The sequence below is a fragment of the Pan troglodytes genome, chromosome 15 (assembly GCF_028858775.2).
Source record: "Pan troglodytes isolate AG18354 chromosome 15, NHGRI_mPanTro3-v2.0_pri, whole genome shotgun sequence".
Classification (NCBI taxonomy): Eukaryota; Metazoa; Chordata; class Mammalia; order Primates; family Hominidae; genus Pan; species Pan troglodytes.
Window position 1 is genome coordinate 57,342,145 of NC_072413.2, and position 24,733 is coordinate 57,366,877.

The 24,733-nt window shown below is 41.0% G+C and overlaps 1 protein-coding gene across 6 annotated transcripts in view; it reads left to right on the forward strand.

Moving 5' to 3' along the window:
• The window catches only part of DAAM1 (dishevelled associated activator of morphogenesis 1), a 183,196-nt gene that overhangs the window by 154,949 nt on the left and 3,514 nt on the right, over window positions 1–24,733 (forward strand). For 4 of the 6 annotated variants that reach the window (XM_016926912.4, XM_016926914.4, XM_016926913.4 and 1 more), the window contains 8 exons: window positions 4,323–4,407; window positions 9,299–9,405; window positions 10,648–10,736; window positions 11,931–12,099; window positions 16,175–16,282; window positions 17,581–17,641; window positions 20,427–20,558; window positions 24,269–24,439. In XM_016926912.4, the coding sequence (XP_016782401.1) occupies window positions 4,323–4,407; window positions 9,299–9,405; window positions 10,648–10,736; window positions 11,931–12,099; window positions 16,175–16,282; window positions 17,581–17,641; window positions 20,427–20,558; window positions 24,269–24,439 (922 nt within the window). The remainder of the gene's footprint in view (window positions 1–4,322; window positions 4,408–9,298; window positions 9,406–10,647; window positions 10,737–11,930; window positions 12,100–16,174; window positions 16,283–17,580; window positions 17,642–20,426; window positions 20,559–24,268; window positions 24,440–24,733) is intronic. The other 2 variants (XR_010151138.1, XR_010151139.1) reach the window with 1 other exon arrangement.

Sequence of the window (24,733 nt, forward strand, 5' to 3'; positions counted from 1 at the left end):
CACTGTGTGTTTGTTTAATAAGGTTTTTTAGTTTGGTCTTTTGGTTTCGCAGGACAGGTTAGAAGGGGTTAACAGCTGGACCAGGGCAGCCATCAGATAAGGGCCTCTTTTGTCCAGGTGAGACCTGATGACTAACGACAGCCTGGAGAGAGATGAAGAAGCCCTTGAAGGCTGATTTTATGCTTGGGGACAATGAATAGGAATGTTTCTGTGTCAGCATTTCCTACCTTCTCACACTTACTATCTTTCTTTCCTGATTATTTCATTCCCAGAGACTGGTGAACTTCTCTATTTCTTATCTTGCTGTCTAGGATTTATTTCCTGGCAATGCCATCATTACACCAAAGTTCACCACAGTGAAAGCCTGTGGCGTATTCCATGGGCTGTATTTTAATGAACGCTTGTGTTCACAGTATTTAAGATTATATCTTAAAGGTCTTCTTCATATTTTACAAATGTCAGTGGACCTTTTGGTCAGGGGCACCTGCCACAGCTTTCTCTGGAGCCAAGCAGGCAGTTGGAAAGAGGCCAAGGCAGGGAGGAGGTGCCAGCACTCCCCATGCCTGAGTGAGTAGGATATTTGCAGCATGAGTGACCAAATCATTCAAAGCTCTCAGAAAGAGATGGCCTAAAAGGTGTGCATTTGAATGGGGAGCTCCAGGGCACCAGGGACCATACTTTTCATGGGAAGAGAGTAGAATGGGCACGTCTTAGAGACGTTCCTCAGGTCCTCAGGGAATAAGCAACTTTTCTACTGGTATGTGTGCATGGGTGACATGTAGCAATTTAAAATTTACTCTGTTTTATTCCCCAAAACAGACCTCGCTGCCAAAGGCCTGGGGGTGGCAGCGGGGGAGACAGAAACTTGGAAGCAGGTTTATATTGCAAAATGAACCCACCTAAAACACAATTTTATGAAGTGTTCTGCCGTTCTTTTTTTCCAGATGCTCACTTAGCACAGCAGCCTGGGTGTAGTAAACCACAAAAAGCTACTCTAAAGTAGGGGGATTTGGCCTAAATCCACTGAAGCAGAGCTAAGGCTGATCTAGCCATCCATCCTTAACTTATTTTAATTACGCCTGGATGTTCCAATTCTCTTGGCAAATTTTTGAAATACTTGAGTAGAGCAACCTGGAGTTTTGAATACTGTTTTAAGATGGCTGGTTTGTTTCCTGCCTTGTAAAGAAAGTTGGAGTAGATATCTCAAAAGTTGCCACCCTCTGGCACTTCAGAACACTGCCAAGCTTTAAAAGCAATTAATTACAGAGATTAGAGACTGATTCTGTGGATGACAGATGATACTAAGAACTCTGCAACCTATAGAACCATCCCTGAGGGCGGGGTACCTTTCTCCCCTTTCCCTTAAGGTAGGGTTTCTTTGATCCAACAGGACGCGTGCATAGCATTATGTTGACAGGTAGATTTTCTTAAGTGCTAGCCATTAAAGTCTCCAGTCTCTTTGTGGGCCACATTAAGAGAAACCAAAATTGTTTTGAATTAGAGCTAGTGTTTAGTCCAGACAGCCTCTGGGGGTTGAGGAGCATAAATATATACAATTTCAAAAGCAAGAAGTTCTGTGCTCCATATGGGGAGCTAATGAAATGCAAATCTGATACTTCAAGTATTGTTCTCGCTCTGATTTTCAACTCCTTTTCTTTTAAATGCAAAACAGAAGGACTCAGCAGAACTACACCATAAAATGGTTTCTTCAACTCGGTGTGAAAAGGACACAGAACTAATTTATTTTTTTTCTTACAAGCAGAGCTCTCCTCGTGATTATAGATGTTTTCACAGCCAGTTGGTTTTCATTAGTGGCAGTTTCAGCCCTCCCTATTGTTACTGTTCCTTGGCCTTGCATCGCCACACAATGGTGTTTGGACTTAAATTGACTCAAGGGCCTCTAGTGTCCTGGAGTCTAAGGCTACCCAGTTGAGGCCCTGATGCTGCGAGTCGGTTTTTCCCTGTTGTATACTTTACCCATGCCAACTTAGCTAAATTGTTCCATTTAAGTAGGGGGAATTTTCTCACACGATATTCTGGGAACATGTTCATGAGGCAATGATTGTCCCAAGAATGACGAAAACCATCTGAAGAAGTCTGCCAGGACAAGGGCTGCTGTAACGGCGTATGGGTTATAATGGCAACACAGCTCACATAAGGTGATAGAACGGGCCTTATTTGTCAGCTTAAACAATTTTGCATTTTGCCTAGATGCTTTATTTGGGTTTGAGAACATGAAATAGAAGAGAATGGTATTAGTACAGTAGGATTCCCAAATTTTTTCCTTCTCTTCCCTACTTAATGGCACATGAAATAACATTCAGTTTAAATAGCAAGGTGGATGGTTTTAACATAATCAGGTCCCAAATCTAGAGAAAAAGACAAGCCAGAGGCATCCTTGGTGGGGTGCCTCATCCAGCTTCACCTGGGGCTTCTCTTCTTTGTTGCCTTTGAGTGCGCGCTTTCAGTTGTTCAGCCCTCACCTTCATCTGCAAGCCCATGGGTGAGTGTGTGCTTTACACACCTTTGTGTCTTGAGGATTTCAGCATATCATCTGGTTCTCCCAATGACTGTAATCACTGTTAAAATAAGGACCTCATCTTCTATTTCCTTCTTAGTACTCCCAGGCCTCATGGGTGTCATACACAGAGAGGAAACACTGGTGAAATAGTGGGTATGACAGTGCTTTGGAAAGTGATCATAATTACCATACTAAGCACTGTTTAATGGGTTCTTAGCTGCATATGACCATTAAGGATACAAAGGTACTGCTACTTTGTTTTTCTAGTATAAAAAAGTCTGCCTTGCAGAACGTACATATAGTTTATTGTGTTCTTTCTATGGCCAGGAACTTTGCTAAGCACTTTACGTGCATTCATTTGCTTAATCCTCATGTGCACACATACAAACACAATCCCTTTTTTTTGGGTGGGGGGTGCCTGGAGGGATGCAGTTATGTAGTTATTACTATCCTTGTTTTACAGATGAGGAAACTGAGGCTTTATAAAAAATTTTTTGCTCTAGTCACACTGACCAGGAAGTATCGGAGACAGGACTGGGGCCCAGCCTGTCTTACACCAAAGCCCCTACTTCAAAAGTTGCATGTGACATGTGTACAGCTTGCTCTATATTTGTGTGTTTACATCTTTATCTCCAGTCCTAAATATGATGCTTTTTCAAGAGCATAGACTAAAAGAACAAATCAAGTCATGTTAATATGCCACATTAGTTATAGGTTGTAAGGAAATAAGATTTTAAAAATAAGTCTAGACCAGGCATGGTGACTCACGCCTGTAATCCCAGCACTTTGGGAGGCTAAGGTGGGAGGATTACTTGAGGCCAGGAATTCAAGACCAACCTGGGCAGCATAGTGAGACCCCATTTCCATCAAAGAAAAGGAAAAGTCTGGGTCTAATGCTTACAAATTAAACAAAGGAGTGAGTCTCTTGTTGCAGCTAATATTGTGATCAAGATTTTTTCCCCTGGGTAAGACTATTGTTATATCTAATAAAAATACATTTTAACATTATATTTTATATTTTACAGTCAATACTTTGTTGTTCTGACAATCAAGACACATATTCCTGATTAAATTAGTAAATCATTTATGTTGATGGTAGACAGAAAAAGAGAAAACAGATTTGTATTTTTGCTTAAATCCTTCCCTATGAGACATTAACTAGATAAGGAATATTTGTATAAAGAGTTTGAGATTAGCAATCAAGAGTCGTGGGTTTGTGGTTACTGTCGTTTTTTATGTTTGACCTTGGACAAATCACTTGGCCATTCTGGGCCCCAGTTTCTCCATCTATTAAAAAAAAGCCTTAACTATGAAGTACTTGCAGATTTTACTTTGCATATTATCTGTTGCTCAACTTTTTAACAATAACATGTAGTTTCTAAACTTCTCAAAATCCATTCTTTTCTTGATAGCAAACTTTAAACACTCCTGACGTATAAACAGGTCAGAAACTTAATTCTGTCCTCCCGCCTGCAATTCATGGATCCTAAATGTGAAAGAAAACAATTGTGTATGGGTATTTTCCCTAATTCTAATCTTCCAATCCCTTGCTTAAGGAAACTAAATCATAGAACATAGCAGCTTTGTCCTCTGTGTCAGCAGAGCATTACAAAGCCCTGAAAGAATGTTAAAGCAGTTTTAAAGTCCTATTTTTAGGTGCAATATTGTCAGGAAATAAGCTTTCACTGAGAGATTTTGAGAAAAAAGTACTTGAAAATCAGCAGCTGGGGTAGCAAAGTGAATTATGTTAAATTTTAATACTCAAACCAATATGGTTAATAACAAAATATTCTTTCTCCAGGTTGAAATTATCCAATGACGAAATCAAACGGGCAATTCTAACAATGGACGAACAGGAAGATCTGCCCAAGGACATGTTGGAACAGGTAAGCTACCAGATGTATCTGAGAGCAGAAGTGAAAAGCGACCATCAACAGGGAGAGGGATGTTGAGAACATCCGGTTGTTGCTAGTGGATCATTTCCTCATCTATGAATTGAGGAGGCTGAACCAAGTTCCCATGTGACTCTGTTAGGAAACTTAATGACCTTATTCTCTCATTGCCTCCTAAACTGATGGGTGAGAAAGAAGATCAAGTTTGTCAAATGCCTGGGACCCACAGCATCCCTCAAGCTGCAATTAAGTCATTATACCTCAGTAAATCATATAAATCTAGCTCTAGAAGAAAATCTGTGTTTCACAGGAATATCGAGAATCTCACTAGCACTGTGAGATTGCAAACCATACTACAAAAACTGATTCATTACTAAACTCTAAATATAATTTGTGTCTTGGTCACCAGACCCACAACCATGAAAATGACCTTTAAACCCCTAACACTGTCATCTGTATCTAAATACACATACGTGTCACAAGACAGGTTGTAAATGTCTTGGGGCTAAGTCTTAACCTCCGTACATTGTACAGCACCCTCTTGTGTCATAAATAGCAGTAAATTTAAATGCCAGGGGTAGCAAGAATGGGATTTACACCCAGTCAGATTACATCTTTGCCCATGGTATCTTGATATAATTTTTATTATCCATGACCAAGCAGCCAGTATTTCTATAGCATTTCTTTGTAGCCTCTCCAACGGGATCATGGGCTGTTTGGCATCTTTGTCTGGTTGTCCCCAAATAACAATGTTGTTGATCTCGCACATACTCTAGGGATTTTCACCTGTCTCTGCCCCCTGCCCCTTGGTCTGGGCCTTAACTTTTCTGTGCTCTGTGGTGATAGTCTCTGAATGCTATAAGATCGTTCCATCCTTCTGTCTCATTGTTTTGGGGATGGGCTCACATTTTGAGTGGTTTTGGTCAATAAGTCCACGTTTGTTAGAGCCAGGTCTACCTAAGGTCAGCTGTGGGCACAAGCAACTATGATTCTAGACTGAACTCCAGGTTGCATCTGTAGGTGTGCCCTGTTCCAAGAGCAGAGAATAAGGGTATTTTGTGTTGTTAACAGTAATCCTGAGTGGTGAAGTTGCTCTGGGTAGAGTGCCTGTCTATTTGCAAGTGTGTTTTCCATGGTTCTCACTGATGTCCTCGAAGGTCTCAGACACCATGCAGGGAGGAATGATGTTTGCAGAGTCACTCCCTAATGGACCAGCCCCGTCCCTGCAACCTCTGTGGCTGGAATAGTACTGGGGGAAATCCCTCACATTTGCCATGGAAAAACTCTTCATGCTGTCCTTTAAAGGTTTTATTTAATTATCAAAATGGTTAATGATTATGTTCTCAAGTCTCTTGGGGTTCTCTGTGTATGAACGGTTTAAAAGTATCTCCTGAACCCAAAATTTATTTTGAGAGCATCTTCCAGCTCCTTCACATGCCCTTCCCTCCCTTGCTGTAGACCAGTCACACAGAGTCTTTGCTCTGGGACAGTGGAGGTCTAGGCAGTGCTCTGCCCCTCCCAGGTGACCCTGCCTTTGAGTTGCTGCACCCAATGTGGTAACCCAAAGTGAAGGACTATGTGTAAAGCCACTTTAGTCCCCCTGCCTTCAGCTCCTATTGACAAGGTTGTATGTTTTAAAATTCCACAAGATCTGTTTACTGTGGAATTGCATCCAGCAAAATTCCTCCTTGAGGGAAAGGATTTCAAAATCTTGCCAAAAGGGCCTGCAGTGCAAATAGAGTGTACTTCAAATAAATGCAAGAAATAAAACCAGTCTACTGAAGCAGAATCTGGACAAGTAGGATATTTTTTGACCTGGCCTGTCCTGATAATTCTGTGTGTGTCTTGCTCTCTGGTCATCTCCCACGCTCTTTCTTTTCCTCCCCATTTTACTATTTGTTCTTTACTTCCGTTTCCTCTATGCAACACTCTTCCCAGACAAGTGTTGATGCCAGCATTTCCTTACTCCGATTTAGGATGTGCCTGGTGGCTGCTTTCATCCCCTCCTCTCTTGCTGCTTGCAGCTGCTGAGCTCTGATCTCAGATGAGAGAGAGCTATACGCTCTTCTTTCTCGGAACACATATCTTTATCCTTTTTCCCAGATATTTGCTTGACTCCTGATCCTCTCTTAAAACTACCCACACACAGTCCTTTACACAACTCTCCTTTGAGAGGGGACTGAGTTTTTAGTGTGGCTCCTACTGTGCACTTTTAGGTAACAAAAGAGATGTAGTGACTGTGTTATTCTGAACAGGGGACAAGTGGGCTCAGCACAAGTTTGCAGGGAGAGAGGGGACTGAGCAAATTAGTGAAAGGATCCTTGAGGCTAGAACTCAGTTTCCTTGCCCAATGGGTAAAAATCCAAGCTGAGGGAGGCTGGGATGATGCTTTCCTCTCTCTTTTTCTTCCCTTCTTCTTGCCTTCCTCCCTTACTTCACTGCACTGAGAAAGAACAAGATACATCCTGAACAGTGTCACCGTTTGAACTCAGGAACAGAAATGCCTAGAAGCTATCAGGCCCCCAGACCTATGAACTCCCTGGCATCTACTTCTGTCTTCCCCCACTTCCGTCCCATTAGGATGGAGGGGATGTCTCTTCCCTTCGCTCTGGCCCCATTCCTTTCTTCTAGTCAGGACCCCAGCTGGATTGACTGCCCCCTTCTCTAGATCTGCAACCTCGCCCTCTCTACTCTTAGCTCATTCAAGTGTCAGCCTTTAGCACATAAACACACCCCTACATACAGCATCTGCACACATATACCACACATACACACCTACACACAGTGTGCATACACCCCTGCATGCACACCCTCATGCACACGCCCCTTACACACACACACACACGTCTTATGCACATGCCCCTCTCAAGACTCCACATCCCCATCTAGCTACTGTCTTCTCTCTGACGCAGCCAGAGTCTTGAAAGCCATCCACGCTCACTTTCTACCCACTCTGCTGCACTGTCCTCCTCCCCTCCCTAGAGCTCTTCTCAGGGGCACTTGCAACTTCCCTGTTGCCGGAGCCAGGGGACACTGTGGGGCCCTCATTTTTCTTAGTTTCTTGGGGGTGTTGGCATCCATGGCTGCATGCTGAAATGCTGTCTTCCCATGGCCCTGTGAGCCACACAGGCCTCTCTGGCTGCATCTCCTTGGCCTCCTTTTGAAGGTTTTTCCTTTTCTTGTCCTGGCGCCTTGAATGCTGGTTCTCTTCAGCCCTGCTTTTTTTCTCTTGATGGCACCTCTTCTAATCTCACTGACACCTGTGCCTTCAGTAACCTACCTGTTAAAACCAATGCCATGCTTGAGCTTCCAAACACATCTTCCTAGGGCTTCAGACCCATTTGTCCAACTGCCTACTAGAAATCATTACTTGCTTCCATGCAAACATTTTGAACATTAAACTCACCTCCCCATCCCGGCCCACCCTACCTCCAGCCTTCTCTTCCTTCAATTCATGTTCCCTGTTATGTTGTTGCCTAAGCCAGAAGCCCAGGCGTCATCTTTGACTCTTCCTCTCTCATATACCACAATCCATCAAGTCAAGCCAGTTCCATTTTAGTCTCATAAATAGCTCTAGAATCTGTCCACTAGCTCCACCCTATCCAGGCCACCATCATCTCTCACCTAGATTACTTACTATACCACTATCTAATCATTTTTAATCTCTTCTAATTCTTTTTCCATCCTGCAAGCACGGCAATTTTTTTAAAAAACGTAAACTCACTCTCCTACGTGAGATTTTTAAGGTATGTCCCAGTGCCCTCAAAGTAAAGACAGAACTTCTTATAAGGCCTTGCTACTCCCTGCCTTTGCCTACCCTGCCCTGCCCTCTCCCACTGATGTTACCACTGCCCTTCCACCTGCATAAGTGCTGTGCTGCCCGTTCCAGACCCCGGCACATAGTATACACTCTGCCTGGAATGTATTCCAGCCTCACACAACACCTGCCTGTAATTCCAATTCCCTCTCTCTGCTGATGACACCCAGACTAACTGCCTTTTCTGAGGTCCCTCAGTTAAATCCAACAAACATTTGAAAACCTACTAAATGGATCATCTAATTCCAGCATCAAATTCTGGGGAGAGCCTCAAAGTCAAGAAGGTCAATGTTTAAAAAAAAAAAAAAGTTAAGGGCATTTGATCTAGAAAACAGCATGAGTCCACAGGTCTTGCATACACATCCAAAACGTGTGTACCTTGAAAGGAAATCAGACACGTACAGAAGCACTGTTTCAGTTTTAAATATTATTACTATTTCTTCCACATCCCATGCTCATTTCATCCTTCAAAATAAAATACGAAATTAAAAACATCAAATCCCACTGTGTTCCTCTCACCCAGCTCTGCATGGAAGGGGAAAAAAAAAAGATTGAATTAGATAAACCAGAAAAATAAGAAAATGGAATGGAAACTACAAATGGAATTATTCATTCCAGCATGATGTAACAGAAAAAGGCACAGAGCTGGGAGTCAAGAGACGTAGGTTCTATTTCTAATCACTACCCAAACTTGCTTTGTAATCCTGGGTGAGTGGCTTACTCTCCCTGGACCTCAGTTGTATCATATTCTGATGAGAGCATTGACTCTCTAAGGTCCTTCTAGTGGTCTGTGAGAAAGAGGTTCCAGTAGAGAACTCCCACAATTCTGATTTGAGAGGCCGTAGAGAACAGAAAGGTGCCAGGAATGAATCTTATACCCATTTAACTACTTCCAAGTAAAAATGAAAAGATTTAATCATTTCTATTGTATCTTAACCTGTGAGCAGAGCTTATACACTCAACAAGAATTAACATTTTATCTTGGGACAAATTAACTGAAAGGGTGAAAAATTACTACATGGATTTAAGTGATAAACCTCAGTTTTAATATTCGTGTGTACTTTTCAGCTCTTGAAATTTGTTCCTGAAAAAAGTGACATTGACCTATTGGAGGAACATAAACACGAACTGGATCGGATGGCCAAGGCTGATAGGTTCCTTTTTGAGATGAGCAGGTGAGTTTGAAAATGCTGGGAATGTGAAGATGTCACTTCCCTTTCTAAGCTTCATGAATTTTCAATTCATGTTGAATTGTTTGGGCCAATTAACCTGGCTTAACTTGAAAGCTTTTTCGTTCTAAAAATCTTCTCAAGTCTGAGTGATGTGGAATTTGTTCTGTTTATGTCACTTCTTGTCTATGGATGAGCCAGGGTGAGGGTTTTTTCACAATTATCTCTATTTCTGGGCCCCTTTGGCCTTATCAAGTAATAACTTTTCTTGATTCCAGTCAGTATCATTCTCCTCACCAGTCTGATTTCTTGGGATAGTATCTCATACTTCCAAGTAGCTTAGCATGGCAAGGTGGTTGTAAAACAAAAAAAGAAAAAAAGAAAAAAAATATATGGACAGACTCTGACAATGTCAGCCTCAAGCCCACATAACTGAACAACCAGGGTCTAGATGTCAGATCATGACACATGCAGACATCACTAATCAATCATGGCACTCTTCCCACGGAGCCTTGGCAAGCTCTCTGAACCCTTCTCCAGAAAGCCCTGAGGCAGCCACAGCTTCGTAATTGGGTTTGGCATATGAGCTAAGTCGATCTGCTATTTCAGGCCTAGAAAATTGATTCCGCATTAGGAAGGACCAGTGGTCCTGAAACTTTCAGTGAACCTCAGGGCACAGTTTTCTCCTTTAGGGGTGTAGAGAGGGTGCTCACTATGAAGACAGAGGGAGGTTTGCAGATGGGAGTGAGGAGAGGACAATGTGGGAAGCGGATGTTGGAGACCAGTTTTTACTTTGGAAAGTAAAATGGAAAGTTAAGAAATTTGGAATTTGGGAGAAGTGTACGGAACTGTCCTTTATTTGCAGTAGGGTGTTCTTTACATTTTCATTCCCTTTTATCTCTTCTATGCTCAAAAGAGTTCCTGGGACTCTGAGGGAGGAGAGATGCGCTTCAGTCAACAGCAGCAGCAGCAGGCTCCCACTTTCTTTTAGCAGTTGCCTTGATGGGCGCTAAGGACTCTGCTGCAGTTGGCCAAGTAGCCCCTGTAGGTCAGACCAAAATGGGCTCTCCAGGCAAAGCTGGCTTAATGTCCTGTGTTCCTGTCCATGAGAACAACTAATGTATGTGTGTCAGGGGAGTGGGTGGGTATTGGGGGAGGTGCTTCTAGGTACCTCCACCTCCATATCTGTTATTAAGTGAACCTAGATATATTAAATGAATATCAATTAGTACATGTTTGCTCTTACAGAATTAATCACTATCAGCAAAGGTTGCAATCGCTGTACTTCAAAAAGAAGTTTGCAGAGCGTGTGGCAGAAGTGAAACCTAAAGTGGAAGGTAAAGTCAAGCTGTCTAGATTGGAAATGATGTTCATCATTACAACCCATTTAAAAGTGCAATCCAAGTGCATATAGTAAACAAGATCCCCTTGGTGATTTTTTTTTTTTTTGAGACGGAGTCTTGCACAGTTGCCCAGGCTGGAGTGCAGTAGCGCGATCTTGGCTCAGTGCAAGCTCCGCCTCCCAGGTTCATGCCATTCTCCTGCCTCAGCTTCCTGAGTAGCTGGGACTACAGGTGCCTGCCACCACGCCTGGCTAATTTTTTGTACTTTTAGTAGAGACGGGGTTTCACCATGTTAGCCAGGATGGTCTCAATCTCCTGACCTTGTGATCTGCCCACCTTGGCCTCCCAAAGTGCTGGGATTACAGGCGTGAGCCACTGCGCCTGGCCTGGTGATTTTTTATTTTATTTTTTGGCTCAAAGTCTTTTAAAATTCTGAGGGGTGATTACTTAAGGTCAGTGCTTGATGCACTGCCCTAGTCTCGGAGCTCACAGCACGCCTCCTGGGCTCCTCCACAGGGTTGGGCTTTTGACTACGAGGGTGTTGGTGAGGAGTTAATCTCACTGCTACTAGCATTAAACCTGTAATTAGCTTCCTCACAACAGAGCCTTAGTAGATTTTTTAAAGGGAAGATTTGAGGCTGTTGTATGGTTTGATTTTTAAAATTTGTAAATGTTTGAAATGTGGGCAAGGCAACTGAAGAGCACAGCCACGGAACGCAGGCTGGAATCAGGCATCTGCCTAAGCTCTGATCCCTGTTATGACACCTGCAAGCTATGACATGTAACACATTTAACTAGTTTTCTGTCAGTGGAATTGATCAATACTCCTGTTAACCTGACTCACACCAGACAAGTAAGTGTTTGTAAAGAAATCTTGGAGATGGGATTGCTATTCTAAATATTCCTCAGTGCTTATGACTGATGAGTCAGCCAAGAAAGGCCTGAGAAAGGATAGGATTTTGCAGCTGTCTATGGGTGTTGGTAACAACTTGAGTTGGCTCTCCCTGTCCTTGTTCTTTGCTTCTGGTGTAAGCGTTTTGAAAGTGCTCTCGGTAACCCAATAACTCAGTCTTACATCTTCAATATCTGTTATTAAGTGTGCGAATTTAGAATGGGTATCACTGAAACATCTTGATTTCAAACAACGAAACACTTGGTAATCATGTTTTTATGTGTTTTGTTTTGAAGCAATTCGTTCTGGCTCAGAAGAGGTGTTTAGGAGTGGTGCCCTCAAGCAGTTGCTGGAGGTGGTTTTGGCATTTGGAAATTATATGAATAAAGGTCAAAGAGGGAATGCATATGGATTCAAGATATCTAGCCTAAACAAAATTGCTGACACAAAATCCAGCATCGACAAGTAAGTATGAGATCTTCCAACACTTGGGGGAGCCAGGTGTGTAGGTCCAGGCTCAGATTTATGCCTCTCTGGTCCTCCTCAGCCTTCATGACACTGCATTCTTCAGTTGGAACTTCTCTTTCTCACTACTTTCTTCCCTTCTCTGACATTGACTCTTCTCTAAACCTCTCTCATGACCGCAGGCATCTCCCACATTCCTGTTGGACCAATTATCCTTCATCCATTTTTGGTCCACTGGGACATCATCTGTTCTAAGTTTTTGCTGTTGTTTTTGTTTTGTCCTGCCTTTTTAAAAAATTATTTTTTGTAAACTTTTTATTATAATATACTAAGAAGAGTCAGTCATCACAAATGTTGGCCTTGATAATTTTTCACAAATTAAACACACCTGCATAACCAGCGCCCAGATCAAGGACAGAATGTTACCAGCACTCGACATCTCCCCATGACCCCTCTACAGAAAACTGTGTTCCACAGAAAAGAAAAAAACCGATAGTTGGTGTTAGAATATGAAGCTTTTGGGGTTTTTAGGTTATGTTTTTATTTATACAGTGGAGGTAGCAACTATATTAAAAACTTATGTATAAATGCATTTTGGCTATTGATACTTAGTTGCTCATTGCAGGTCTCATTAAAATGCTTCCTAGAAAGTGTTCAATGCTGCATTTTAGGTGAACAGATTCTCATTAAAGACACCAAGATGTGAAAACGTTCTTGTGTCATTAACAGGGTAGGGTCATTAGGCATATTAACTTGAGTTTCCTTGAGAGCTCTGTTTCTCTGAGGTTCACACTGACTTCAAAGGAACTTGCACAATTGTTTCTAAGGTAAGCTTCTTCATACCCAAATTCTTTTTAGAAATATGGGCTGTTCACCCTAATTATTTCTAACTAATAGGGGCTTTTACCCTATATTTTCTATAGGGTTCGTGAAGCATAGTATTCTGGCAACCTTAAATCCATCCAAGAAGAAATAAGCAATGTGTTAATTTGTTGTTTTTGCATCGTGTAGAGATAGATTAATGAAGAGCAGCTGTTGTTATAGCCCTGCCACCTTATTTTTAATGTAAACACTTGATCCTTTTCAGAGCACTTTCACATTTGATTGTCCCACTAGCCTGTGAAGTACACAAGCCAAATACTGTTGTCACCTGTTGTCAGGTAAGAAGCTGACTCAGGGTCAGGTGGCTCATTCAGCTTGCCTATGGTTACAACAAGCAAGGTATTCGGCCTTACAGGTATTTGACACCTGTGTTGTTGGTCCATCCACAGCTCTATTAGCAGCAGAAGGATCTTATTTGGAGGTTGAAGTAGGGAATGGAAGATCTTATTTGTGTCTAAAGAGCCTTTTTAAGGAAGGGCATTCTCTTCAACTGTACACACACAAAAGCAATCACCCATCCTCAATACTTACCAATAACCTGGCACTTATGTGATTATCTGCTTATTTACTGAGGTTACTACAGAATTTATATAAAGTACAAGCCTTTTCAAAAGAACAATCTGCAACTATTTCTGATCTGTTTCCTTTTTTTTTTTCTGCCTTTAATATTTGGTCCCCAAATGCAGCGCCCACACCTTATACACCTGCATGCCTAGCAAAGTGCTTTGCCTGTAAGCAGTCACCCATGAACGTTGTTCAGTTGAATCTAATCAGATAGTGTAGGTGGTGGGACAGTCAGCAGGAAGGGTGCATTCACTCAGCATTGAAGGCTCAGTTACTGGTAATGAGCAGGGAAGAATCAAATGTGTGGCTGTTGCTGTTCCTTCTTTTAAGAATTTGCATTTAGTCAAATGAGGTATTATTTGGATCGCAAACAAATGAAGCTCAGGCGTGGTTTTAAACCTTTCTATAGCAAGAAAGATGTGTATGGTTAATGCAATTAATTGAAATGTCTGTCAGTCAATAGCAAAGCATTTCTTTTAAAAAGTGAAAAAAATAGGCTCACTCTTCCTTGTGATGGCGGCTGGCATTTTGCTCACTCCTTGTACCCCTTAGGTAAGAAGTCTCTCAATAGCAAAGCATTTCTTTTTAAAAAATGAAAAAAATAGCCTCACTCTTTCTTGTGATGGTGGCTGGCATTTTGCTCACTCCTTGTACCCCGTAGGTAAGAATCACATGGGCAGATGACAGGTAGGTTCTGTGAAGAGCAAAATTGAAATGGAGGCTGGGTGCAGTGGCTCACACCTGTAATCCCAGCACTTTGGGAGGCCGAGGCCGGAGGATCATGAGGTCAGGAGATGGAGACCATCCTGGCTAACGTGGTGAAACCTCGTCTCTACTACAAATAGAAAAAGTTATCCGGGCGTGGTGTCATGCGCTTGTAGTCCCAGCTACTCAGGAGGCTGGAGCAGGAGAATCGCTTGAACCCAGAAGGCAGAGGTTGCAGTGAGGCAAGATCGCACCACTGTACTCCAGCCTGGGTGACAGAGCGAGACTCCATCTCAAAAGAGAAAAAAAAAAATGAAATGGAAGGATGCAGCTGAACATATGAAAAATAAGTGGCCAAAATTGTTGGCCACTGTTTTGCTTTGGTGGGCAATTGTTTTCTAACTAACTATTGAGAGACTGTGAGAAAAATAAGGATTTAAGGATTGCATTGTTTCTATGAAATGCAAGGGTAAAGAAAATTGTTTGAAAACTCTGATTCATTTTGGTTAGAGGTGAGTTGGAGTACTGGGGTTTAGCATTGTGAATTAGCAAACTGCCTAAATTATGGAAATGTTTTTTAAAGGAATGTATTTTTACGCTCCTAATTCTAACTTCAACAGATAAGTAGTTCTTGATCCTGGTTGCTTGATAAAATCAACAGGGAGTTTTAAAGAATGCCCATGCCTGACTCCACCTCATTCCAATTAAATGAATCTCTGGGGTTAGCCCAGGCATCTGGAGTCCAGGTGATTGTAATGTGTAGCAGTCAGTGACAATGGGATCAGACCAACACAGTGTTGCCTAATAGATGCTGTTATCCTACGTGCTGGCCTTTTCCATCCAGGTCAGTCAGAGTTCAGCCCTGTCACCACCAGAGAGGGAGCTGGCACAACCAACTGTTTTAACTACTAAGAGTTATGCAGTTAGGAGCTAAAGTGTTGCTAAATTAGGAAGTGGATTCAGGGCTGCTAGGATATCACATGGTGGCAGTTATGGCCCACTTCCAGGTTCAGCCCAGAGAAAGGGGGCTTTCTAACTTTCTGACCACCCTTTGGGTGAAACCTTATTAAAAACTATCAATAGGCCAGACACGGTGGCTCACACCTATAATCCCAGCACTTTGGGAGGCCGAGGCGGGTGGATCACCTGAGGTCAGGAGTTGGAGACCAACCTGACCAACATGGTGAAACCCTGTCTCTACTGAAAACATGAAAATTAGCCGGGCATGGTGGCTGGCGCCTGTAATCCCAGCTACTCGGGAGGCTGAGGCAGGATAATCACTTGAACCCAGGAGGCAGAGGTTGCAGTGAGCTGAGATTGCACCACTGCACTCCAGCCTGGGCAACAGACTCCATCTCAAAAAAAAAAAAAAAAAAAAAAGTATCAATAATTGTCATCAGTGAGTTGCTGCTCTGTACTTTAGACCTAAGAATAGCTGCCCTTTTCGGTGGAATAAACATCCCTCACTCTCCACCCCACTCCACTCCACTCCACCCAAGCCTACTAGTTATAAACCTGCAGGGCACACCCCATTTTAGGGTGGATCCACTGGGAAGGTAAACTTGAGCTTGTCTCCACTGGCAGTGGTTCAGATTCACTTAGATCACCCATCACATTACCCAGATTTTGAAAGATGCTCATTATGGGCCACAAATGTAATTCTTATCCTCTTTTTAGAAATTGTGTGCTTTTTGACATATATCTATGCAATCCCCATGGAGGCTCTCCCATTTTTCCTGTCTCTTGAGAATCCCTGCCTTACATGATCCTCCAAATTTTGAAGTTAATGCAGGTAATATAGCATTATTGTGGGTTCTACCATTTGAGCATATAAATCATATGCAGATATTAACTATTCATATATTTATGTAGTTTAAATGAAGATAATTTGAATGTTTAATAGTCTTCCCTTCTTCAATTGTAGAAACATTACCCTTTTGCACTATCTCATCACTATTGTGGAAAATAAGTACCCCAGTGTTCTCAATCTAAATGAAGAATTGCGAGATATTCCTCAAGCTGCGAAAGTAAAGTAAGTACTTACAGTGAGTGTTAGTTTCTTAAATCACTTGGATTGTGTGTTAGCCATTGGAGGTAGTTTGCACTGCATGAAGTCAGTCCTTCTATTTCTTTTCCCCTGATCATTGTATGAAATAAAGTTTGAATCTCATCCAAGTCACTCAAATGTATTACAAGGTTTTGAATATATGTTTGTTCTAGCTTCTTTGGAATACTGCATGCAATTTTTAACTTTCATACTTTTAAAGGGCAGGTGTTTTAAATACAGATAAGAGCACCTTAGTTAAATAAAGATGCATGGCTAAGCAAATAGAAGACCTAAGTGTCAGAACATTGCAATAATTTTCACATATGCACACATACTCCCAGAAACCAAGGCGGCTCTTTAATGGGAAGCAGTCTTTATGCAAATGAAGAAACTAAAAATAAAATGGAAAGTTGCCAAACTTTTACCACAAACTTCACACCACGTTTCAGAGACTGAGAAGCAGGCAATTTTCCTTGCTGTTTTTCCCTCCCTCTTTTGGCTCTTTTTTTAAAACATAAACTGCATCTTTTTGCAGTGAATTTGAAAAGTATAATGAGCAGGCTCATTTTTTCCCTCTGTTCATGGAATCTGGTGGAAATATACTAAATAAGGCATGAAATTAAATGAAGTATTGGTGAGTTTCTTTATATGTTGTAAATTATCTGGGAGAATTAAGTTTCAATCTCTAATGTTTAAAAGTGATGAAATAGAAAGTGTTGTGTATGGGAGAAGCCCAAGAACCTTTCTCTATTAAAAAAAAGATGAAAATAAAAACTAGTTAATACAACTTTAAGAAAAATCATTTTTGATTGCAACTTAAGCCATTACCTTGTAATATTCATATTATTGGGGCCTTAGTGAAAAGCAGAACACTGATTATACAGAGTACAATGTGAACATGATTGCAGATGAACTTGTTTTCTTTCTGTTTTCAAAGGGAGCCAAGTATGGCAAGAGATTTATTTCTACATGAAGTAATTTGCTGAAGTGAGATTTTTTTGAGTTTGAAACATAAAATATTTTTGTACAGATGGAAGATATTTCTATTATATTTTTAACCTGTAAAATATACCTGCTGGCTACAGAAAACAAACATAATTTTATACCTACATTTCATGAGTTTAAAATACTGTTGTCTTTCTTTGAGATCTGAGCATGGAAGGGAATTTTAAACATTTAAATTAAACTAGTATGGACTTCCAAGCGTGAAATATTTAAACCCATCTTATATTTAATATGTGTAAGTCACATGTTGATTGCTAAAACATTGCTATTTACAACAGCATGACTGAGCTGGACAAAGAAATAAGTACCTTGAGAAGTGGCTTGAAAGCAGTAGAGACAGTGAGTATTTTTTTGTTGTTGTTCTAATTCCTGGTCTCTTCACTATCTCTAGTGCTGGTGGTTTTCAGCAGATGGGTTGTGTTGGCATGTGGTATGCCTGGGATAAACATTTATTGATTAAAAAATAAGAACCACCACCACAAGAAGCAAAGGCAGGTTATGTTCAGCCTGGCAACTTGATTGCAGGCAGCAGGGGTCGTGGATGAGTCACTGCAGCAGGAACTGGAAACTGGACCTAGTGTGCCACCAATTTATCTGTAAGGCAGGATTCATCAGGATGAGTGGGCTGGGCTAGATGATCTTCAGGGACGCTCTCAGTTCCCAAGTGCTGCTAATATATGGTGTTCACTTTCGGTAGAGCAGTAGAACTTCTCTGTTGTTTTTGACTTGGTCCTTTGGGGAGTATTTACTAAGCAGACAGTGTAGTACATGCTCTAGCTGAGGGTCACGATGACTCAGAATCCTTGTCCTCCAGGTGTTGCAATAATCGGTGCAGCCACTTCCCTCAGCCTGGCCGCATCCAGATAAGCAGAGTGATTACAGAGGTGCCTTAAGGAAGCAGCGGGTTGAGGGTGCTTTGGAGGCATGAGGAACAATTGGCCCCTATTGGAGGAAGCTTCTCTTTTGGAAAAGAAGTTGTTTGTTTGAGCTATGGCTTAAGAGGGTAGGGTAAACTTAGGTGCATAGAGGGAGGTTATCCCAGGCATACAAGACAACCTGGGCCCAGGCCTCTGAGGAAGGAAAACCAGTCAGGCTGGCAGACTGGACCTGGTAGGATGAAACGTGCCTGTTGGCACAGTGCCCTGCGGGTACTCTGCAGATGCAGCTGCCAGCGAGAGAGGGGGCAGGGATGAGAACAGGCTGGCAGAGTAGCGTCCCTGGTGACTGTGCTCAAAGCAGCCATAGCTTGGGCCTGCTCTGGGTGAAGTAGACGGATTTGCAGGCAGCTTGGAAAGGTGCCTCTCATAAGTATCCTTCAGATCATTTATCAGTAATGCTGTGAGGACTCTCCCTTCTTTTCTTTTTTGAATCACAAAACTGCCATAGAAAGTAGTTGAATTAATTAAAGACATACCTCTAATAAAAATTAAAGTCACAATGTCTAATTTTTTTTTTCAATAAATTAAGGAGCATGTGAGGTTTTTTCCCTTTTTTTTTTTTTTTAATGTAGGGAGTAGGGGGCAGTATTAAAAAAAAAAAAATCTACTGATTGAACTTTTTCTCCCAGTCCCAGAGGGTCCATGGTCATTATGATGGCCCTAAAGCCTGGCTCTGACCCCTGCTTCTGAGCCAGGTCAGAGCAAGGCCTGGGGTGGGGGCTTCCGGGGAAATTTGGTGTTGTTGCTTTATTAAAAGATAGTTTTGCTGAAATCACTCTATCCCTTGGGTCATATACACTGCATCACACTTTTTATAGGAGAGGGGCTATAGAAGCCTCCCCTACCCTTGGAGGTGACGTAGTATTGTAAGAAAATAGTGGGGGCAGAGCTTCGCCTGGCCAAATATATATGTGTTCTAATTGTGCTTTACACAAATTAATTATATTGTTTGAAGGTATCAAAGATGAATATTTATGAAATTATACATTAATGAAACACTTTCATATGCCTTTCCCGTCCCCACACTGAACACAGATACACTCACTTTCCAAGCTAAAGTACTGGAATCATGGCAATTTCTTCCAATCAGTGCCAGCTCCATAATTGATGAGTTTTCACTTCCGTTATTTCATTTGAGCGTAGTGATGATGTGGATGTTGCCCTCTTACAAAAAAAAAAAAAAAAATCAATAAACTGAGGCCCAGAGCAACATGCCATGGTTAAGAACCAAATCAGTGGTAGAGCTGAGTCAGAACCGATAAACTGTGACGACTACGCTCCTGCTTGTGAAGATCTCCGCCAATGCAAGAAAATAAGGGAGAATCCAGTTTAAGTCAATTGGTATACAACATAGTTATTACCAAGACTCTGGAGTCAGGCAGGCCTGAGTTCAAATTCTGGCTCTGTCACTGGTCAGCACTACTTCAGGGCAAGTAATATATCCCTCCAAACCTTAATTTATATGTTGTTTGTATAATGGGAATAGTGATCCCTCACTCATAGGGATGTTGTGAGCTTTAAATAAGAATGTGCATCTGGCAATGATTAAATTAACTATTAACATTAGATTTGAATCATCTGCGTTCATTGCTGTGATAATGGAAATATGGATAATTAACAAGAGACTAATTCCCCTACAGGCCTGTTCACAAAAACCAATATGGTATGGAGAAGAGAAAAATGGTACATTATGGTGCCAAATGCTACAGCCAAAATTCTACTACCCATATCCCACAGTTTAAGAAGTAAATAGACTTGGCTGAGAGGGAAAGAAAAAAATCAAGGCACCAGAATTCTAAGCATGGAATATTGACAAGCAGAGTCTCTTGTTTTCACTCACAAACCCTTAAAATTCAGTTTGCCCCCATTATTTGTTTAACTTCTATTAATTTTATCCAAATGCAAATCTGCTTGCTTTCTAAAGCCTGAAAGAGAAATCACATAGATCAAGTACTTAGATTGTTGGTAAACTGCTATTTGCAAATATGCATGTGCACATGGGCATGGCTTTGGCATGGTGGGAGGAAGGGCAGGGGCACTAGAGTATAACAAAATGTTTTAGAACAAGTTTTGATGTGTTTGCCATTCTGATTTATTAAATTTAAGGCATGTGAAATATGAGACAAGGTGTGTCTCATGTCTGTATTTGAAGCCTGCATTGACATTATTCATTTCCTGTGTTTAAGGAGCTGGAATATCAGAAGTCTCAGCCCCCACAGCCCGGAGATAAGTTTGTGTCTGTTGTCAGCCAGTTCATCACAGTAGCCAGCTTCAGCTTCTCTGATGTTGAAGACCTTCTAGCAGAAGCTAAAGACCTGGTAAGTTTCCCCCTTGTGCACTGAGTGTTGTTTGACCGGGCTGGGCTTCAGTGTGGTACTTTCAGTTATTATTCTATACGGGAAATAGCAGGAGTGAGATCCAAACTTTGTGGTGCAGGAAATAAAGTAGTAGATAATTACTTTCCAGATTCCATTGTTTTGCATGACATAGGTATATTTTCATTTCCAAGACTGTGATTAATCTGAACACACCCTTTTTGTCTGACTGGCCTATGTTGCCTTTAGGTTAGCAAGACCTTGAAGGCTCTGAATGATATAAGACCAGCAAATACTTTGACAGTTTTCTCTTGGTTGAAACTGGCTTGAAGTACTTATCTCTGGGAACCAGAAAAGAGTAGATGATGAAAACCAAACCAGGGGCAGAATCCCAGGGGCAGAATCAAATGTGCAATCAGGTGTTACTAAAGCCGTGTGCCTAAATTACCTCTATGTTGTAATATGCTCATCTGAGATACAGCCTTGGAGGACAGGATACTACCTGTATAAATCTCCAGCAGAACTTGCTAAAAGAGATGCATTTTAATTCACAGTCTCATTACAAGAGGTTTTTTTTTTTTTTTAGTAAGACATTTATTTTTATGATTTTAGTAAGACATTTATTTTTATGATTTCTGCTATTTCACATTTTGTGTTCCCTTGGAAGAGAAATTTTTGTTGGTTAATAACCACCACCTCTTAGCTCCCTCAGCTTCACCTCACTCGTCTCTATCTCAGGTTGTTTCCTCTTCCAAAATGCATTCACATTCATATACAAGACAGGTACACAGTCTCTCATTTTCTATCCTCTTCTCATTCTTTATAAGTGATATTAACACTCTTCCCCACCCCATTGGTTCTTTTGCTCTACCCATCTCTCAGTTGCCACAACACTCTGAGTCTTTTGTTTCGAAACTTGTGTAAATGGATGTTATTTTTCTCTGGTCACCTGTTTGGTTGCAGATATGGATGATTGTTTATGTAAATGTACACACATACCAGTTAAAGTTCAAAAGTAGGCTGTTCACATGCATTAGCTAATCTCAGCATTAAACCTTCTTTCTAACCTTATAAAATAAATGGCAATATATGTTCAAATGGCTGCTGTCAGAGGTCCAACCTCTGATATCCCACAGTGGAAATCAGTCAACTCATGTCAGCAACCACCATTCAGACCTCCACTGTGAAAGCCCCCATCCATGTTTTATGTATGCCTCACCACTTTAGAGTTTGTGCTTCATAAAGGAAGAGACTCCCCCTGTTCTCATATCCCACCTGAGCAATATAGCACCTACTTCATCAAGGGGCTCAAACATTTTTGTGTGTGAACTGGCTGTTGTCAGCTTGTTCATCACAGTAGCCAGCATCGCGCTTCTCTGATGTTGAAGATCTTCTAGCAGAACATAAAGACCTGGTAAATTTTCCCCTTGCACGCTGACTGGGGTGTGTGTGTGTAGGGGGTGGAACTTTAATCTGGGCCTGGTTTTCTTTAGATTTCTAAGATTTTGATATACATGACGTCATGATCACTAGAATTCCTTGATAAAAAGATCACTCAGGATGGCTTGAAGTATGTGAACTTGAATGTTTTAGAAATCCAGTTGTAGACTGGCTATTGCTATTTTGTTCATACCAGAACTTTTATAAGTTAGCATATAAAACCATGGAGCAAGCTAGAGCACTATATATGGCGTCTGAAGAATGTTATGTTTTTGCCCAAAGAACTCTTTTCTAATAGAGTATTTCCAAATAAGTAAAACATTGAAAACAACTCCTCAGTGAAGACAGAAATGGTAAAAAGGACACTTTTGTTATAAGTTTAAAGATATGAAATAGTAACTGTAAAATATATATAAATATAAGCCAATACTTGTTTTATTTGAAAATAAATGTTGAAAATATTTAAGGTAGATGGTATTACTGAGATATCAGAAGAATCTAACAAATATAACAAAGGCAAGTAAAGCAATAAAAATAAAACCAATTATAAGCTGTTTGGGGGCACTGCATAAACACAGCATGGTCTAAATATGAAGAAAACTTAAAATCTGGAAAATGTTAAGTAGTTGATTGGGCGTAGGGAAAAATGTATTTGACTTTGAAGCTAGGAACACTATCCTTAGTAGCTTAGGAGTAATAACATTAGATCCTTACAGAAGGAAGTATAATTTTAACAAACAATTTGACATTGAATATTATTTGGGTAGTTATAATAATGCTAAGACTATTGAAAACATACTATCTTGAGTTATGGAGATAACCCCTGGAAGAACTAAAAAGAGACTGGATATACTATTGTTACTGTATACATATATTTTTATTTAACTTTAAAAATTTCTTGGTATTTTGCATTTTGGCCATTTAAAAAGATTGACACTGGGGCATGGTGGCATGTACCTATAGTCCCAGCTACTCAGGAGGCTGTGGCAGGATCACTTGTGCCTAGGTGTTTGAGTCCAGCCTGGGCAATGTAACATTGCAATACCCCATATCTTTTTTAAAAAAATTTTTTTTTAAAGATTGGCATTGAAAGGGGTTCTAAAGCAAAGAATTTGGAATAAAATTGTATTCTCAGTCATACACTTTGGGTTGCATTAAAGATTCCATACTCAGTTGCTGTTTTCTCACTGAGGCCCTGAAAATATCTTAACAATAGCAGCATTATTTGTGATTGGGAAAAGCAGCTAAGAGGCACTGGCTCCCATTTGCTTTCTATATTGACCATATGGCACCAGTAAATGATATTAAACTACTTCAAAGAAAAGTTAAAAGTACAAGTTTCCCTCCCCCTGCTGAGTTTGCTATTAGTTTTATGTCTAGGGTGCTATACCCTACAATATTTTGTTTTTACTACTGTTTAGTTAATAAAAAGTCATAGGAGGTCATCATACATGTTAAGCTCAAATGAGGTAGACAGGAATAAATGGTTTCAAAAGCTGAGGAGTATTACAGTTTTTACTTTAGAAATGATTAATAGACATGTTCAGCAGCTGAAGATAAATATAGGCTCACTAAAATCCATCAGTTATATTTGACTCAGCCGGGTGCAGCGGCACATGCCTATAGTCCCAGCTACTCGTGAGGCTTAAGAGGAAGGATTGCCCAGGAGTTTTTGGCTGTAGTTTGCTGTGATCATACCTCTGAATAGCCACTAAACTCCAACCTGGGTAACATGTAAGACCCCATCTATTAAAAAAAAACAAAACAAAACTAATAACATATGCATTCCAGCCTGGGCAACATGTAAGACCCCATCTCTTAAAACAAAAAACAAAACAACAAAAAAAAAACTGCCGGGTGTGGTGGCTGAAACATGTAATCCCAGCACTTTGGGAGGCCAAGGTGGGCAGATCACCTGAGGTCAGAAGTTGAGACCAGCCCGGCCAACATGGTAAAATCCTGACTCTACTAAAAATACAAAAATTAGCCAGGCATGGTGGTATGTGCCTGTAATCCCAGCTACTTGGGAGGTTGAGGCTGGAGAATCGCTTGAACCCGAGAGACAGAGGTTGCAGCGAGCTGGGATCATGCCACTGCACTCCAGCCTGGGTGATGGCAAAACTCCGTCTCCAAAAGAAAGAAAGAAAGAAAAATAAATGAGCAAACAAAACTTACGTTTGACTCAATCTGGGCTTTGGTCTTTCTCAAGTTATTTATATTTGATTGTGGAATTCTCATGAAACATTGACTTCTTAAAACCATCTTTTTCCTAGTTTACTAAAGCAGTGAAGCACTTTGGGGAAGAGGCTGGCAAAATACAACCAGATGAGTTCTTTGGCATTTTTGATCAATTTCTTCAAGCTGTGTCAGAAGCCAAACAAGAAAACGAAAATATGAGAAAGAAAAAGGAGGAAGAAGAACGTCGAGCTCGCATGGAAGCTCAGGTGAGAGGATGATTAATTGACCAATTCCACCTCCTAGAAGTTCTATGGCTGCAGCCCAGTCAAAGGTATTTAGAGAGCACTCTGACCTGGCAGGAAGGAAGGCTTCAATGTACTCTCTAGAATGCTGTGGGACTTTACATTGGTGTTGTTTCTCTTGGGCTATTTAACAGTGTATATTCAAAGCCTTAAAAAAAAAAATCTATCCACATCCTTTGCTCTGGAATTCCATTTCTTAGCAATTATTTTAAAGAAATAATCATAAATTTACACAAAAAAGGGCAGCATTCTTTATAA